Source organism: Castor canadensis, chromosome 10 (genome assembly GCF_047511655.1).
Source record: "Castor canadensis chromosome 10, mCasCan1.hap1v2, whole genome shotgun sequence".
Classification (NCBI taxonomy): Eukaryota; Metazoa; Chordata; class Mammalia; order Rodentia; family Castoridae; genus Castor; species Castor canadensis.
In genome coordinates, this window is record NC_133395.1 from 140,706,008 (window position 1) to 140,722,257 (window position 16,250).

Consider the following 16,250-nt stretch of genomic DNA (forward strand, 5'->3'; position numbering starts at 1 on the left):
GAATTGAAGTCAACTATATCCTGGGTGGAAATCTAGATGTGTTGTTTTTAGATTTGTTAGAAAAGACTCATCTGCTTCAAAACCTAAGAACATGGGGGGAGAAATGACCCAAGCATTGTATGCACATATGAATAATAAAAAATAAATAAATAAAAATAAAATGTTTAAAAAAAGTAAGAACATTTCCATTAGTTAACAGAATTATAATTAAATTCTGAAAAATCTTTCAAAGTATAAGTTAAGCAAATAAGAGAAGAAAGCCAACCATGGAATTAATTGAACAATAAAATATTCTTAGGTCCACTGTTTCATGTCCCATTAAAGGATGTAGGCCTCATAAGTTAAAAACAGTATAAGACAAATTGTAGTTTTGTCCAGATTAATTTGTTAAAATATTTGTTGATATCCCAAAAGTATCTGAATAAAACTGAGTCATAGTTCTCATAAAGTGTTATATGTCTTTTTTTGTACCTTACTTTTAAGAATTAATTTTCAATATAAGCATTTGTAAGTGGCCAACAAGCCTTTCAGTCATGTCCCCCTCCTCATTGTTCTGTATAAAATTACCTAGTAGACATAGTATTTATAATGCATTGATCTCCCAGATTTCTTAGAAAACCAGCTGGACTGACAGTAAAGCACTGTGATTTCTATTGGTGTTTCATTGTGTACACCAAAGGGTTTTTAATCTGTGATTCTTTAAACATACCACTTATACTTGGTTGAAAATACACTCAGTGAAACGTTGTGGTGTTCTATGCTGTAACTTTTCTTTGCAAACATTATCTCATTTCACCTTCATGACGAACACATGGAATTGGGATTGTTGGCCACAGTTTACATGTTCAAAAGCTTTATCTCAGAAAGGTTCCGTAAATTACACAAAGTAAAGGCAACTAGTGAGTGACAGAGCCAGGTTTCAACCCAGGTCTTTTGGACTCCAAAGCCTGTATTACTTCCTTAATAATGATACCCTTCTAAACATTTCTTTCACCCATCTTTGTGCCTCCTAATACAGTTTCAGAGAAGGGAGAAATGGTCTTATGATTTTAATAACTCTGACTTGGGCAGGAGGTCAGGGCAAGGGAGATCTAAAATTAACTTATTATCCAAAGGGATGATTGGACCTTGTTAGATACAAAGATATATTTGTGTTACTTTTTGATGAGTCTTAAATATAAAAAGCTGCAGTTGAGCAAGGAAGAAAGGAGTCTGATCATACTTGTATTTATTCTTATAGCCAACCATAGTAGCATCTTATTCCTAGTATATTAGCACATGTTCTGGTTTTATGTTCCATTTTTGTAGTCACTAGATCCAGAATATAAATTTTTTATGGTTACATCTACTTGACACTGTAAATACAAAAATTTATTTTCTTTTGGAAGAAAATAAAGGGACCCTAAGTGAGTTCTGTCATCTGCTCTGAGAAGAAAATCTTGTACTAGGTGTCTGTTAATAAAAGGGTTTTTCATTCATTTTGTTCTCGAAAGCCTAGTTTTCCCCATCCATGAAATGAGTGCTTTCAACCAGATGATCTCAAAAGTCTCTTCTAAGCTTTAAGAATCTATGGTTCCAACAATTCATCTTTGTATCTGTATTCTGTATATAAAAGAGTTCATTCTTGATCTTGATTTTTTAGAGACATGGTTGTATGCTATAATGTTGATGTGATTCAGATAACTCTTGGTATCTCTTTTTATGTATACATTCATTCTTAGCTCTTCATGTATACAACTTTTTTTTTCATTTGGCAGCTAATGATGTTTGCATAAGATTTCTCTTCATAAAAGTTTCCCTCGGTTACCTCCTAGGATTCTAAGGAAAAATCTTTCTAGAATTGCTTTCTTTGGAGAAGAGAATTATTGACTTACCTGTAATACATGTTCTGTAGAGGAATCAAGTTATAATAATTCAGCTTTGCTCTTCCTATTTTGTGGAGAGGTCTGTCTCAGAAATTGATGTTTATCAAAACTTGATCTATCTTATGTCAGGCCATGAGAGTCACAGAATGATGAGCAGCCTATAACTGTATCTTAAGAGAACAAAATTACAGGTAAGAAATTTTCTCTTCCACAAGATGCATTATCTTACCCTAATTTTTGTAGCCTGACTGGCCTAAATTGGTTTCTCAATTTAGATCCCAGTATTCACTACCAAAAGTATAATGGATTAAGAGGGGTCTTCTTTTTTACTTTTTCCCTGTTTTGATTTCTGCAGAAGATCATTTCTTCTGGTGATTTGCATTATTCATGTATAATTTAACCAAACTACTTGATAGGGAAGAGAAACTCACAGTTTCTCTCCTTGAGAATAGACCTTTTAAAGTCTTTTGGTACCTTTAGTGAAAAGCTACTTATTCTCATCCAGTATCTTCCTGTGAATCTTTTACCACTTCCGATTTCCCTGACATAAGGCACACAATTCTTAGAGATCTTTTATCTTCCTTGTAGGTACATTTACATATTAGCTTTGTTTTATATGAGCAGTTTCTCTTAAATAAATGTTAAATTTTCTTCCTTGTCACTTCCCATTTTTCCTATCCTGTGCAGTATGAAAAGTTGAATAGTAATCATTTTTTATTGGTGTTGGTTTTTTAATGGGATCTCATCATGTGTAATCCAGACTTTGTTAGTTTTCCCTGGAAGAAAGAATTAATGGGGCAACATTCTCATATGCCGAAATACATTTGACTGTAGAATTGAATGAATATGCTGAATTGCACCTTGCACCAGTTGATGTATAATGATCTGGTTAGTACATTTAAAATAGGTATCTTAAATAGTTTTAAGTGGTTATTGATTGTCTGGATTTTTTTTCCCATTATAGCGCTGGATAAAGCAAGCCTTGGAAGAAGGGATGACTCAAACATCATCTGTACCACAAGAGACTAGAACTCAACACCTATACCAAAGTAATGAGAATACTAATTCTTCTAGTATCTGTAAAGACAATGCAGGTATGTATCTAAAACCTTTCTGAATACATGAGCAATCATTGAGGTCCCATAAAATTTTTTAGTATTGGTACTCTGATATGAAAAAGCAATAGCCTGTTTTCTAAATAGTTACTTTACATCTGTCTTTACAGAGGAAGATAAAGATCTCAAGTCAGGGATCAGTTTTCCCAGGACGACAAAGAAGGAAGTAGACAGTGTACAGATAACAGCAGAAATGGTTATAAAAAAGGTTAGATACATTTAAAGTAGTAAGTTTAGGAAATCTATATTCATATTTATAAGGGGGTAAGACAAAGTGGTGGAACATAAATGTTCAGGAAAGAATTTAAATGTTAAGTGATTGAGTTGGGTGGGGCCTGCTTAAGGGGGCAGGAGGTGAATGAAATAAATGAGAAATCATTGAAAGTCCTCATGAGTTTTTGAACCAAATAGCTATGACTTTCACAGTGACTCTTAAAGGGTTTCTAATTATAAGTACTTCTTGTGACACCATCTCTTTTTAAGGCAGGGTCTCTATACATTCCAGACTGGCCTGGAAGTCCTGATCTTCCTGCCTGAGCCTTCTGAATACTAAAATTACATGTGTGCTCTACCACACTGTGATCCTGTCTTATTTAGGGAAAGTCTTTTTTTTCCAAAGTTTCTCCTGCTAGTATCAGCATAACTGAAAAGTTCCAGAGGCTGGGATGTTACTCATTAACAGAGCATGTACTTTTAGCTTTTGTGATGCCCCATGATATAATATGTAGTAGCACTAACAGGGAATTTCTCCTCTGTGATTTCTTTAAGTTTGTATCTCTAAATTACTAAAATGTCAAAATAAATGCTGAAGTTCATATAAGGCTACAGCTAGATGATAATATTTTTAGATTTTCTTAAAAACCACTTCACTGTATTTGTCAACTTTCTAGGTAATTATAATGAACTTGAATTTAACCAAATAAACACTACTTAGTAATATCTCCTTTATATTAAAATTCTGCCTTTGCTTCAATATTTGATTTCCCTTTTTTTTTTTAAGGATTTTTGTGAAAATTTTTAACTATTCTTCTGTCTCTAGATTGGCTTATACCTTATAAATTAATACATATGCAGCCCCAGAGTAATAAAGTTCAGTGCTACCATTTATTTAAAATGTTTTGTTCTCTTCTTCAAAGATTAGGGAGATTTTGTCAGTCAAGATTAGTATAAAGAAATCCTGGACTGAGGACATAGCTAAGTGGTAAAGCACATTTTCCTGGTTTACACAAGGTCCTCTGTTCATCCCCAGCACCACAAAAGAAAAAACAAAAATCCTTATGACAGATTTCCATTAATTTGTTGGCAGCTTCTCAAGTGTAGTCAGAAATAACTTTGCCGAATTGGACTATCATGTGTCCACATGTGGTATGTGTGTATGTAATACGTAGTTAAGTTGAAGAAGAGAGATTATGTAGCAGTTCATGTCCCGACTAGAAAACACTTAGAGGGAAAGTACCTTTGTTACTACATGCCCTGATTGAAATGGAATTAGGACTGTTAGTCACCAATCTTTATTGAGCTTCTGCTCTAGTCTCTAGCAAGCAGGATGAGACATTCACAGGGCACACCTTGCCCTTGAGGATCAACATAAATAGAAGGAAAACTTTTTTGTAGTGGAGTTTGTTCTAGGCTTCACACACGCTTGGCAAACTCTATCACTTCAACCATACCCCACCTCAGAAAGAAAACATTTTATAAACAAATTGAGCACTAGTCACATGATGATTTACATTGCAAAAAGAGATTTATATTGCTAAATCCTGGAGGATTATTTTTGTTTGTTGAGTTTCTTCTTTTTTATTATTTTTTCTAAGAATAGCAAGGATATGTTAATTGAGAATGGGAGACACATTGGTACAGTAGAAAAAAAATTAAACCTTAATTTGGAGACCAAATTACTACATTAAAGATTGTAGCCAGGCGTCATAGTGCAAGCTCACCCATCACTTGGCAAAAAGTATAATCACAGTACTTGGGAGACTGAGGCAGTAGGATCTCGAATTTGAGGTTACCCTGACCTCAAATGAGAGCCTGTCTGAAAAGGAAAAAAGTTCCTAAAAGCTAAAATTGTACAAAGAAATAGGTAAGAGGCATACTGTTCATTATTTGTAAATAATGTGGATATATTCCTAGGAACACCTAAACCATTCACTGAAACACTTAGAATTAATAATAGCTAAGTAAAATCTGTAGATAAAGAGGTAAATACACAAAAATGAAAAGTATTTATGTACTAAGAAAGTGAATGAAGAAAAAAATTTTTTATTTCCAAACTTAACAAAGAAACTACCTGAGCATGAATGACCTTAGTTGGATACATGGAGCAAACCATTACTGAAAAAAAAATTTTTAAGTAAGAAAAAAATGGAACAGGTGTAATGGCTTATGTCTATAATCCTAGTTAAGTGGGAGTGAGAGAGATTAGGTTCTCAATTCAAGGACAGCCCCGGGAAAAGTTCATCTGAACCAATCAGAAGCTGGGCATGGGAACTGTCATCTCAGCTGTATAGGAAGCTTAATAGGAGGATCCTGATTCAGGCCAGCTGGGCATAAACATGAGCCCTTATTTGTAAAATAACTCAAGCTGAAAGGGCTGGGGGCATGGCTGAAGTGACAAAACACCTGGCTAACAAGTGCAAGGCTCTTGAGTTCAAACCCCAGTACTACCAACCAAAAAACAAAAGCTAAGAAAAACTTGGAAGGTAATGATGAACTACTTTTCCTGAAATTATATAACAAGGTTCTAATATGAATCCAGTAATTAACATGGTACTGATAAAAGAACAAATGTATATGTGGAACAGAACAGCTAGAAATAGGCCTTAACATAAAAACTTAGTGATGCTGGGCACCCATGGCTCGTGCCTATAATCCTCGCTGCTCAGGAGGCAGAAATTCAAAGGATTGTCATTCGAAGCCAGCCTGGGCAAATAGTTCTGCAAGACCCTATCTCAAAAACCCTTCACAAAAATAGAGCTGGTGGAGTGACTCAAGATGAAGGCCCTGAGTTCAAGCCCCAGTAACGCAAAAATAAAGAAAAGAAACTTTGTGAATTGTTTTAGAGTTTCCACACAATTTAGATCCTTTGCCAGTGCAAACTGAGGATTTTTGGGTTTTCTGTTGTTTGGAGTTTTGTTTTGGGTTATTTTGGGCAGTACTAGGGTTTGAATTCAGGGCCTCACACTTGCCAAGCAGGCACTATACCACTTGAGCTACTCCATTAGCCCGTTTTGGTTTGGGGTAATTTCTAGGTAGGGTCTCAAACTATCTGCTGGGGCTAGCTTCAAACTTTGATCCTCTCATCTGTGCCTCCTACTGAGTAACTAGGGTTACAGGCCTGAGCCACTGCTGCCCGGCTACCAGTACTGAGGTTTGAACTCAGGGCCTTACACTTGCCAGGCAGGCATTTTAACAACTTCAGCCATATCTCCAGCTCCCCAGTTTTTGTAATCAAACAATATTAATCTTGTTTCTCTGGTCATACTGTCTCTAATTTAACAAACTAAGAAAGTATTTGAAGTAAAAATGACAGAATAACATTCCTACTAGCAATTGGTAACATTCATCATGTACATTAAAGATACCTATAATCCTAGCTGGGGGCCAGGGGCTCACACCTGTAATCCTAGCTACTCAGTAGGCAGAAATCAGGACGATCGAGTTTCGAAGCCAGCCCATGCAGATAGTTCATGAGACTATATCTTGAAAATACCCAACACAAAACAGGGCTGGTGGAATGGCTCAAGCAGTATTGCGCCTGCTCAAAAAGAGAAACCACTGTTTTATGTATAAAAATAATTATAATTATTAACAAAAATATACAGTTAAAAAAACTGAATTCCAACCAATAAATGGGTGATAAATTTGTAATTTTATCTACAACATGTATGTGCTTTAGATGGAATAGTGCACAGTATTACTAAAATTTTTATTTTTGCTTTGGGGATATAGCTCAGGGGTAGCTTAACATAATCTGGAGTTCTCAGCCAGTGGGACTACAAAAAAAGCATAAGTCCGGTTAAAAGAGGGTTATATTAGGCCTGGTGTAGTGCACACTTGTAAAACCAGCACTAAGAAAACTGAGGCAGGAGGATCATGAGTTACTGGCTGCCTAGCGAGATCCCATCTCCAAAAATGACAAAGTAATGTGTTATCACATATAATATGATCCCTACCTATAGGAGTTAAGATACTTGGCTGAAAAACTAGTAGATGCCCATAATTTGGCTAGATGCAAAATTATATAAGCACTTTCTTATGTTAATAACATTAAGATAACATAAATGGAGAAATAAATCCTGTTCTCAGTAGTAACAAAAACTAGAGAATCCTGGAAAGTAAAACTAATTAGAAGTGTGGTGCATCTCAATAAGGAAGGACATAGATAAGTCAAGGTTTGAATAATAGAAAGATTATGTCATGTTCCTTAATGAGAATGCCCTCCTGAATTATTCCTGTTTTGGTTTTGGTTTTTCGTTTTTGGTTTTTTGTTTTTGGTTTTGGTTTTTTATTTTTTCCTTTGTAATACTGGAGTTTGAGCTCAGGGTTCTACACCTTGAGCCACTCGACCAGTCCTTTTTTTGTTATGTGGCTTTTAGAGATAGGGTCTCTCGAACTATTTTTCTGGGCTGGCTTCAAACCATGATCCTCCTGATCTCTGCCCCAAAAATTTTAGCAAAATTATTTCAGTATTGCTAAGCATGCTGTTGAATGCCTGTTATCCTAGCACTTTTGAGAGGCTGAGGAAGGACTGCAAGTTGGAGACCATCCTGGGCTACATGGTGAGACATGGTCTAAAATAGTATGTTATGTCTGGGCACTGGTGGCTCACACCTGTAAATCAGCTGCTCAGGAGGATCATGGTTTGAAGCCAACCCCAGGAAAATAGTAGACCCTATCTCAAAACTACTCAAAACAACAAAGGCTGGTGGAGTTGCTGAAGTGGTAGAGTGCCTGCCTAGCAAGTATGAGGCCCTGAGCTCAAATCCAGTAACACCAAAAGAAACTATGTCAGTGTTGATTCCATATTATTCAGTAAACTAACATTCCAACATAAGCCCAGTATATTTAAGTGTCTGCTAGACACAGCAAAATGAGAAAATATATTTGTAAAAAAAAAAAAAAAAAAAGGCTTAACATCCTTATTTGACCCTTACAAATCAAGAAAAAGTTCAGTATACTGAATTCAGGTTGAAGGATGTGAGCATGCAGTGCAGTTCACACAAGAATATGAAGTTAGTAAGAAAGTGAAAATGTTCTTTGTATTTCAAAATTATATGTGTAGCCATTTGTCCTAAAAATAAATAAATAAAAATAAGTATGGGGGGCAGGGAGAAGAAAATTGGGCTGGCAGAGTGGCTCAAGAGGAAATAGTGCCTGTCTTGCAAGTATGGTATAAAGGTCACTCCTTCCACCAAGCCTTAAGGATATAATTTAGCATAGTGATTCAGAATGTAGACCAGAAACTAAAGTACCTAGTCTTTTCTACACAGTAAAGTCTTTAACTTAAGGATAATAATAATAAAGTGCTATAATTTGAAAGACTAGACATAAAGCACATAGTACAGTAGAGTTTTTTCTCTTGAGATAGTCTCGAAATGTTACCCAAGCTAGCCTTGAACCCCTCAGCTCAAGCAGTCTCATCTTACCCTCAAAGTAGCAGGTACTATAGGCTTGTATCCCTGAATCTGGCTTTAGCTAATTTTACTTAACAAATAAGGATATGACCACCTCTTTGGATCATACTAATATGAAGCTTATATCAAACATTTTGTACATATATTTGTTAGGATCTTTGCAAAATACAACGTATGATGACCATTCCCCACACACACTTACCTAGTTCCATAGTTTGCACAATATTAAGCAAATGAATACCTTTTAATTGTGTATGAGTAAAAGTGTATTTTTCCTTCTGAAATGAGATAGGTGCTTTGTTCCAAAGGGTCACTAAGGTACATAGTTTAGTATCTTTTTAAGTCAACCAAGAAATAAAAAAAATAAGGTTAGTCTAATCAGAGAAAGAGTTACGGTTTTTTGTTTGTTTTGGTAGTTTTTATATAAGTGATTATTTCATACTTTACATCACTCAACTCTAGGGGCTAGATAAGGAATGGGAAATCGTATATAACTCCTTGGTATGCAAACAGGATGTTATAGAAAGTGTTGCTCAAAAAGGGCCCAAATAAATAAGAGAATATGGATTTGGCATCCCAGTAGCTTTAGTTGGTGACGTGGAAGTTAAAAGTGATTTCAACAAACTAAGACAGGCTTAAGATTTTCAAAAAATCATAGTACTAGAAAGAAACTTACATTTTGCTCTGGAAGAGAGTGTATCATCTCCTTGCATCAGTCATTAGAATTCTCAGGCTTGTAGTTTCTCTGGGATATAGAGTGCTTTGAGAATTATTTTCAATGTAGGAATTAAGAGTTTCTTTTGGTTTGATTGGGGGAGATATTTTAATGGGATGCAGCAAAAACAGAGCTGGGAACCATTGTAGGTTAGAGAGTAATGGTTTTTACTACAAAACCTCCTGGTAAGTGTGTTTCAACTCTCATTCAAGCATTGTATTTCACAGATTTGTTGAGCCCATTAAAGAAATGGAAGTCACGCTATCTGATGGAGCAGAATGTCACCAAGTTACTTCAGCCTTTGTCTCCAGTCACACCGCCCCCTCCCAGTTCAGGCTCAAAGAGCCCCCAGCTGACCACACCTGGCCAGGCTCACCCAGGAGAAGAAGAGTGTCGAAATGGATATAGCCTCATGTTCTCACCAATCACGTCTCTGACTACTGCTAGTCGCTGTAACACTCCTCTGCAGTTTGAGGTGATTTGGGTTTGGCTATGGGGAATGCTGGATAAGAAAATCATCATTTGTACATCATCATTTCAAATATAATATCATTTCAAATGTTTCTTTACTTTCTTCTTCCCCATCTCACCAAGAGAATGGGAAACTTCAGGGTCACTGTGGCCTGTTACCTGGTAGCCTCTCATCTTGGCAGCCCCAGAATAGGAACAGTACTACCACAGATCCCATTCATCTGTCTTCAGCATGCAGTCCCTCCATTTCCTTAACTTTAGGTAGTAAGCATGCTAGATCTTTATCTTTACTGAATACCTTGGTTAAAAGAGGCTTCTAGGTATCTGTAATACCCATTAGTAACACCAGCTGTAGAGCTCAGATTATATTGTTAGATTGTGCTCTGGGTCTAGGCCTTTAAATGAGTGAAGTGTCTTTCCCAGATTGTTTGGTATTTTCATTTCGGCCTCAGGGAGCAGAGATTTAGAAAGCAGTGGAGTATGACTTATGGTGAGTGTGGGGGTTTTTGTTTTTATTTTCCCACTCTATATTATTTTCCCTCCTTGTTACAATGTTAGGAATAGGAAGTAGGTAAGAGGCTAGCAACATTTATAAAAGACAAACTCACTCTTTGGATCAGATGAGAAATGATCACATTAGCATTCAAATGTGGGTGACACGTTTGAGTAGATCCCGTATGTGTTTAGAAAATAACACAAAATCCATCTATTGCATGTTGCTTTGATTTGTAATTAAATGGACACTCTTAGAAAATCTGTTCTGCCCACTAAAAACACTCATCTCTGCCCCTAGTGTTAAACTTTTTAGACATGGTCTTGATAACATTGAATGTTCTAACCAGTCCACCCTCCTTGTTCAGCCTTTATGAGAGCATGATGATTAAAAAATAACTGGAATTTTTTTATGTGACTCAGAATGAAGTATCTAGACACATTGAAAGCAGAGCTATATGTTCTATATCTAACTCTAGACTACTAAACTATCTTTTGGAGCAAACCTCTTTTTGGGTGGAATAACATGCTCCTGATTACATTTCATTTTTGTAGGAAATTTACTCTTGGTCAAATTCCTTATGACATTCTTTTTAAGCCAGATATTATAGCTAATTTACATTGTTCTAACTTTGTTTACTTGCAATTGACTTTTCAGTTAGCAAGTAATTAGAGTTTTATAATAAGATTATAGGAGGGAATTCTCCCTAGAGGACAGTAAATTACAGGAATAGAGTTGCATACTTTATCAAAGCAAGTTTCATTATTAATGTGAAATTTCAGAAGTTAGGAGATAAGTCTTCCTCTAAAACAAGCAAGTTTAGCACTCAGCACATTTCCTATCTCTCTGTAGCATTTTGATTATGAAACAGTGTGCAAATACAAGATATTTTATTTAAGGAAAAAAAAAAGGTATTTTAGTGAAGCATCATCTGAGCATGATGTTAGAATACCAGGAGGGGAAGAACTACATGGTATTACTATTGTAAACTTGTTACTTAATTTAGGAAATTTGGCCTTTCTTATTAAAAGAATAAAAAGTTCACTACCCTGATCAATTTATCACAATTCTGATAGCCACACTCGTTCCCTTATTCTAATATTCTACATAGGTAGATAGCAAATCCTTTTTTTCATTAAAAACTGTGACAAATATCAAAAGGTGTCACAAGTAAAAAACCAGCTTAGTCTGGGGAAGAATATTTTCTGAAAAGGGAAAAAAACAAATGCAATGGGAAGTTAACATACCTCCAATGCTGAGGAAAAGAGGTACACAGTGGAATAGAAAAAGGTCTTCAGGAGGAGAAAGCATCTAGAAGAGGAATGAAGGCACCATTGTGAGGGCAGGCTCAGCCTCTGCTTTCACCAGAATAACCCTTCTCTTCTCTTCGTGCTCTCAGATCCATACTCCACTCTGTCTTATACACATACACAAGGGTACTTATGTACATCAGGCACCTTCCCCACTGAATAAAATTCATAACCTACACTGCTGAAGCAGCCTCACTAATCATACCAAATCTTAGGTAGCCACCCAGGCCATAGTTTTCTATTCCACACATACCTCCCCGTATTTCAACCCTTGTACCTTGAATCCACAGCACTGCCACCATCACTCTCTTCATTTGTTGTCATTCATATCTACCCATCTAGAGCTCACTGCCCAGTCCCTATTTGTTAGGGAAGTGTTGTCTCAGGTAAAAGTCCTATCCTTTGTAGGACTATGCATGCTTTTTTCTTTTCTTTTTTTTTTTTCTTTTTTTCTTTTTTTCTGACTTCCCAAAAGTACAGTTGATGTTAACCAAGAGAAAATTGGTAGAGGTGATCAGATTCAATTAGATTATGCCAAGAATCACATCCAACCTGTGATTCTATCAGTCATACTTTCTGTAACTGATTCAGTATGTGCTGGCCATCTCCCTTACCTTGTCAGTCCCCAGCATGCTCTAGATAAGCCTGAAGCATGTAAAAGAATGAAGATCTGTGATGATCAGAGGGGATGTGAGGTGAAGGAACAGGGTTCTTCTAAGGAAGAATAAGGGATGAGGGTACCCTTCAATAATAAATACTATAAGTTGCTAAACTTTTATCTAAAATATAAAGAAATATGACACTAAAATTTCACCTAACTCTTTCCTGACTTATGCTTGAGATGTTTTATAGCATGAAACATAACCAATCTATCCTTAAATGCTTTCAAAGACAACAGGAAGCATTTTAACAAGTCTCTATCCATTGAGATGAGTTTTGCAATTAAACATTCCCCCTGTGCATTTTATCCAATCCCTCCCCACCAAAAAAAAAAAAATTGTGGCTAACATCTATGCTTGCTTTTATTTATTTTTTTTTTGTTTGTTTTGTTTTGCTTCTTGACTTGGAGTAGATGAATAACAAGATGCTTTTCCCTCCTCTAGAACATATCCTCCCCTGAGAGTTCCCCTGCGCATAGGCCCGAGTCCCTGTCACCCGAGGTAGTTATCACACCATCTCAATCACACTTGGAGGCTGAGAGTGAGTGTGCATGAGTGTGTTCCTGAATGTGCGGGGAGGGCTGGGGGTCTGAGTGAATGGGGTAATGGGCTGGAGGGCGGCCAATCAGTCACAGCAAGTTGAATGAATCTTCCTGTGTGACTATGACTGCAGAGGATTGTGGATGTAGATGGAGGAAATGAAGTAGCTATGTGTATGGGGTTGATTTTTGTTGTTGTTTGGGGGAGGGGTGGCTGAAGAGTTCTATTAAAGAATAGAATCTAGATGTCAAGTTTAAAGGATGCCAAGTATGTGGTAGGAGCTTTGTTAAGGACAAAGTCTGTTTGTTGACAAATAAGGAAGATTGATTCAAAAGTTGGTAGGAGCTGTCTTTTATTATTTATTATGTTAGGCAGCTTACATTGGATGAGTTGAGCTGAGACTCATGCTTTTTCCCAGGGTTAATCTGACAGCTCTGCATAACTGATGTTTGGATTTTGGTTGATAGATCTAGCAACTTTTTTTAGAAATGGAAAGTCATTCTTTGTCACAGCTTTCCCATATATTCTCTGTAGCTCCTTACTGAGTATAATATACAAGGAATCTAAATCAGTCTATGACTTCTGTGTCACAGGCCTTCCTCTGTTCTTCAGTGGTTGCAATATTATAGTTGTTGTACAAGTGATACGTCTTAGTTTTATCAGCTGAGTGCTTTTCTCAGAAACCCTGCTACTATGGAGATGATAAATTCAGATTTTAGTGCTGCAGTTTTTATCTTAACACTTGGACATATATAGTAATTATTAACCCTATGAATGTGCATGGAAACTTTTTCTCTTGGAGAAAATGTTATAGTCTCATAACCTTTCATAAATTAATTGAGCTTTAACCCCATCCACTGCCAATTTAAAAATTAGGCTAGCCAGGTGCCAGTGGCTTACTTCTGTAATCAGAGCTACTTATGAGGCTGAGATTGAGAGGATTGTAGTTCCACAGCAGCCCCAGCAAATCGTTCCCAAGATCCCATCCCCAAAATAACAAGAGCAAAATGGACTGAAGGCATGACTCAATTGGTAGAGTTTTGCAAGCATGAAGCCTCAAGTTCAAACTCAAGGCTCACCCCCAAAAGAACAAAAAGTGGGGCTAAACTCATGGGAGATAATCAAATTCTGAATCAGTAGAATTTTATAGGTCATTATGAAATTGAAAAAAATGTCAGTCCCCATTTTATAGATTGTCCAGGTGTCTTGAGTCAGTCTTATTAGGAAAATATATCTCACTTCCTTTTCAGTTGTTAAAGATTCTAAGATAGTATAATTTGGAGACTGACGTGGTATGGTATTTTGGTTTCTGATACCATTCTTTGTACACAGGCTACTGTTGATCTAGTGGTGGAAAATATTGGTGTGAGGAGGCAATGATAACCAAATAATAGGCAGGGTTTATTTTTGGTATTTTTAGCAGTTTCACATGCTCTTCAGTGCTGGGCATTAGTGGTCTTGTATTATGTTGGTACACATTAGAAGATAAAGAAGAATTGAATAGCCAGAAAGTTGTATGAGAAACACCTACTTAACAGTGAAAGTGAATGAAGAACTGGTTGGTTGATGTCTTTAATGCCATTCTTCTTTACTGAACCAGTAACTTAAGTACTTATCTTTTCGTCTACCTTCTACTTTACTCCTCCATTTTCTCTTCCCCCACCTTCCATCAATATTAATTTAGAAATAACACCAGAAGTTAGTTATCTTAATAGCCCTCTGTAGTATGCATGGGGCTCAGATAAATTCCTGATTATACCGCCAATCCCTTAATGTAGTACAAGGTGATTCAGCAACCTGATGAAAGGCTAAGCAGGCAAAATAGTCACATTTGGCCAATTACCTAATTCTAACTCCCAGTATTCTCATCTGAAAAGACTTTAAAGCATTTTGGGAAAGGCCAGGATTCTTTAGCAATCTGGCCCTATATACACTGTTGCTACCTGGAACTTTTACAGATGTTAATGGCTTTCTCTCCTCTACTTCTATCCCTTTTACCTTTCCTTGTTCACCTTTGCCCCCCTTGCCTCTTTTTCCACCCTTTGACTTTTTCCTTTCTCCCCTGTCCCATGTCTCCGTTGATCTTTATTCTTTCAGCTTTGTCACCGAAAAGACCTGGATTTGACAAAAGTAGGATACCATGACTCCAACACTAACAGTTGTGCTGACAGACCTTCCCTGCTCAACTCAGGTCATTCTGACCTGGCTCCTCATCCCTCTCTCGGGCCCACCTCAGAGACTGGCTTCCCAAGCAGGAGTGGAGATGGACCTCAGACCCTCCTGAGAAACTCAGACCAGGCATTTCGGACAGAGTTCAACTTGATGTATGCCTACTCCCCTTTGAACGCTATGCCTCGAGCAGATGGATTATATAGAGGGTCTCCCCTAGTGGGGGACAGGAAACCTTTACATTTGGATGGGGGATATTGTTCCCCTGCAGAAGGGTTTCCCAGCAGATACGAACATGGTTTTATGAAAGACCTCTCTCGTGGATCCATGTCACCTGGTGGTGAACGGACCTGTGACGGAGTCCAATCTGTCCCCCAGAACCCACCACAGAGGAAAAAGGTAAGTGTTCATATTTCTTACATAGACTTTCTTTTGAAGAACATTAACCAGATAATTCAGTAGATACTTTTTCAAGCTTCAGCTGCATATTCAACGCTCTTCTCAAATAAGTAAGGTCTAGTTTCTGCCATGTCCAGTGAGACTTAAACTGCTTGAAAATAATTTGGTGAGTGTTGTAAATACCATCAGGGCAGGGGTGTAGCTCACTGGTAGAGCACTTGCAGAGCATGCTTGAGGACTTGGATTCAGTTCCCAGCACTGCAAAAAATAAATAAAATGAAAAAGATATCAAGGTAGACATGTGACAAACACCTGTAATCCTAGCATTCAGTACTGGGGTTTGAACTCAGGGCCTACACCTTGAGCCACTCCACCAGCCCTTTTTTGTGATGGGTTTTTTTCGAGATAGGGTTTTGTGAACTGTTTCCCCAGGCTGGCTTCAAACCTCTATCCTCCTGATCTCTGCCTCCTGAATAGCTAGGATTACAGGAGTGAGCCACCAGCGCCTAGCGTGAGACCCTGTCTCAAAAAAAGAAAAAAAAAAAAATGTTTAGTCCTCACAGTGTTTCTGTAATGTAGGTGATTTCCCAATTTGCAGATCAGGCCACACAGCTAGTATATGGAATAGCCAAGACACTATAGTGTCTGATTCCAGATTCCTGTTGCTCCCATGCTAGATTGCCTCCTAAGTTCTGCCCTAATGAAGCTTACAGCAAGTGATGCTGAGCTTTAGCAGATAATTTACATTAATAGGTCATTAATTACAGTGCTGACAGGTTCTCCAAAGGAGTTGTTTACACATGGTATGAGTTTGCTAGCAGGAGAACATGACCTAATCTTACACATATGTAGAAGGTACTGTGAGAACAAACGTAAGG

General features: G+C 37.2%; 1 protein-coding gene across 23 annotated transcripts in view; it reads left to right on the forward strand.

Moving 5' to 3' along the window:
* Positions 1-16,250, forward strand: part of Setd5 (SET domain containing 5) — a 74,374-nt gene that overhangs the window by 52,330 nt on the left and 5,794 nt on the right. For 16 of the 23 annotated variants that reach the window (XM_074044316.1, XM_074044312.1, XM_074044334.1 and 13 more), the window contains 4 exons: positions 2,830-2,959; positions 9,559-9,806; positions 12,709-12,765; positions 14,902-15,372. In XM_074044316.1, coding sequence (XP_073900417.1) covers positions 2,830-2,959; positions 9,559-9,806; positions 12,709-12,765; positions 14,902-15,372 — 906 coding nt within the window. The remainder of the gene's footprint in view (positions 1-2,829; positions 2,960-9,558; positions 9,807-12,708; positions 12,766-14,901; positions 15,373-16,250) is intronic. The other 7 variants (XM_074044322.1, XM_074044325.1, XM_074044332.1 and 4 more) reach the window with 1 other exon arrangement.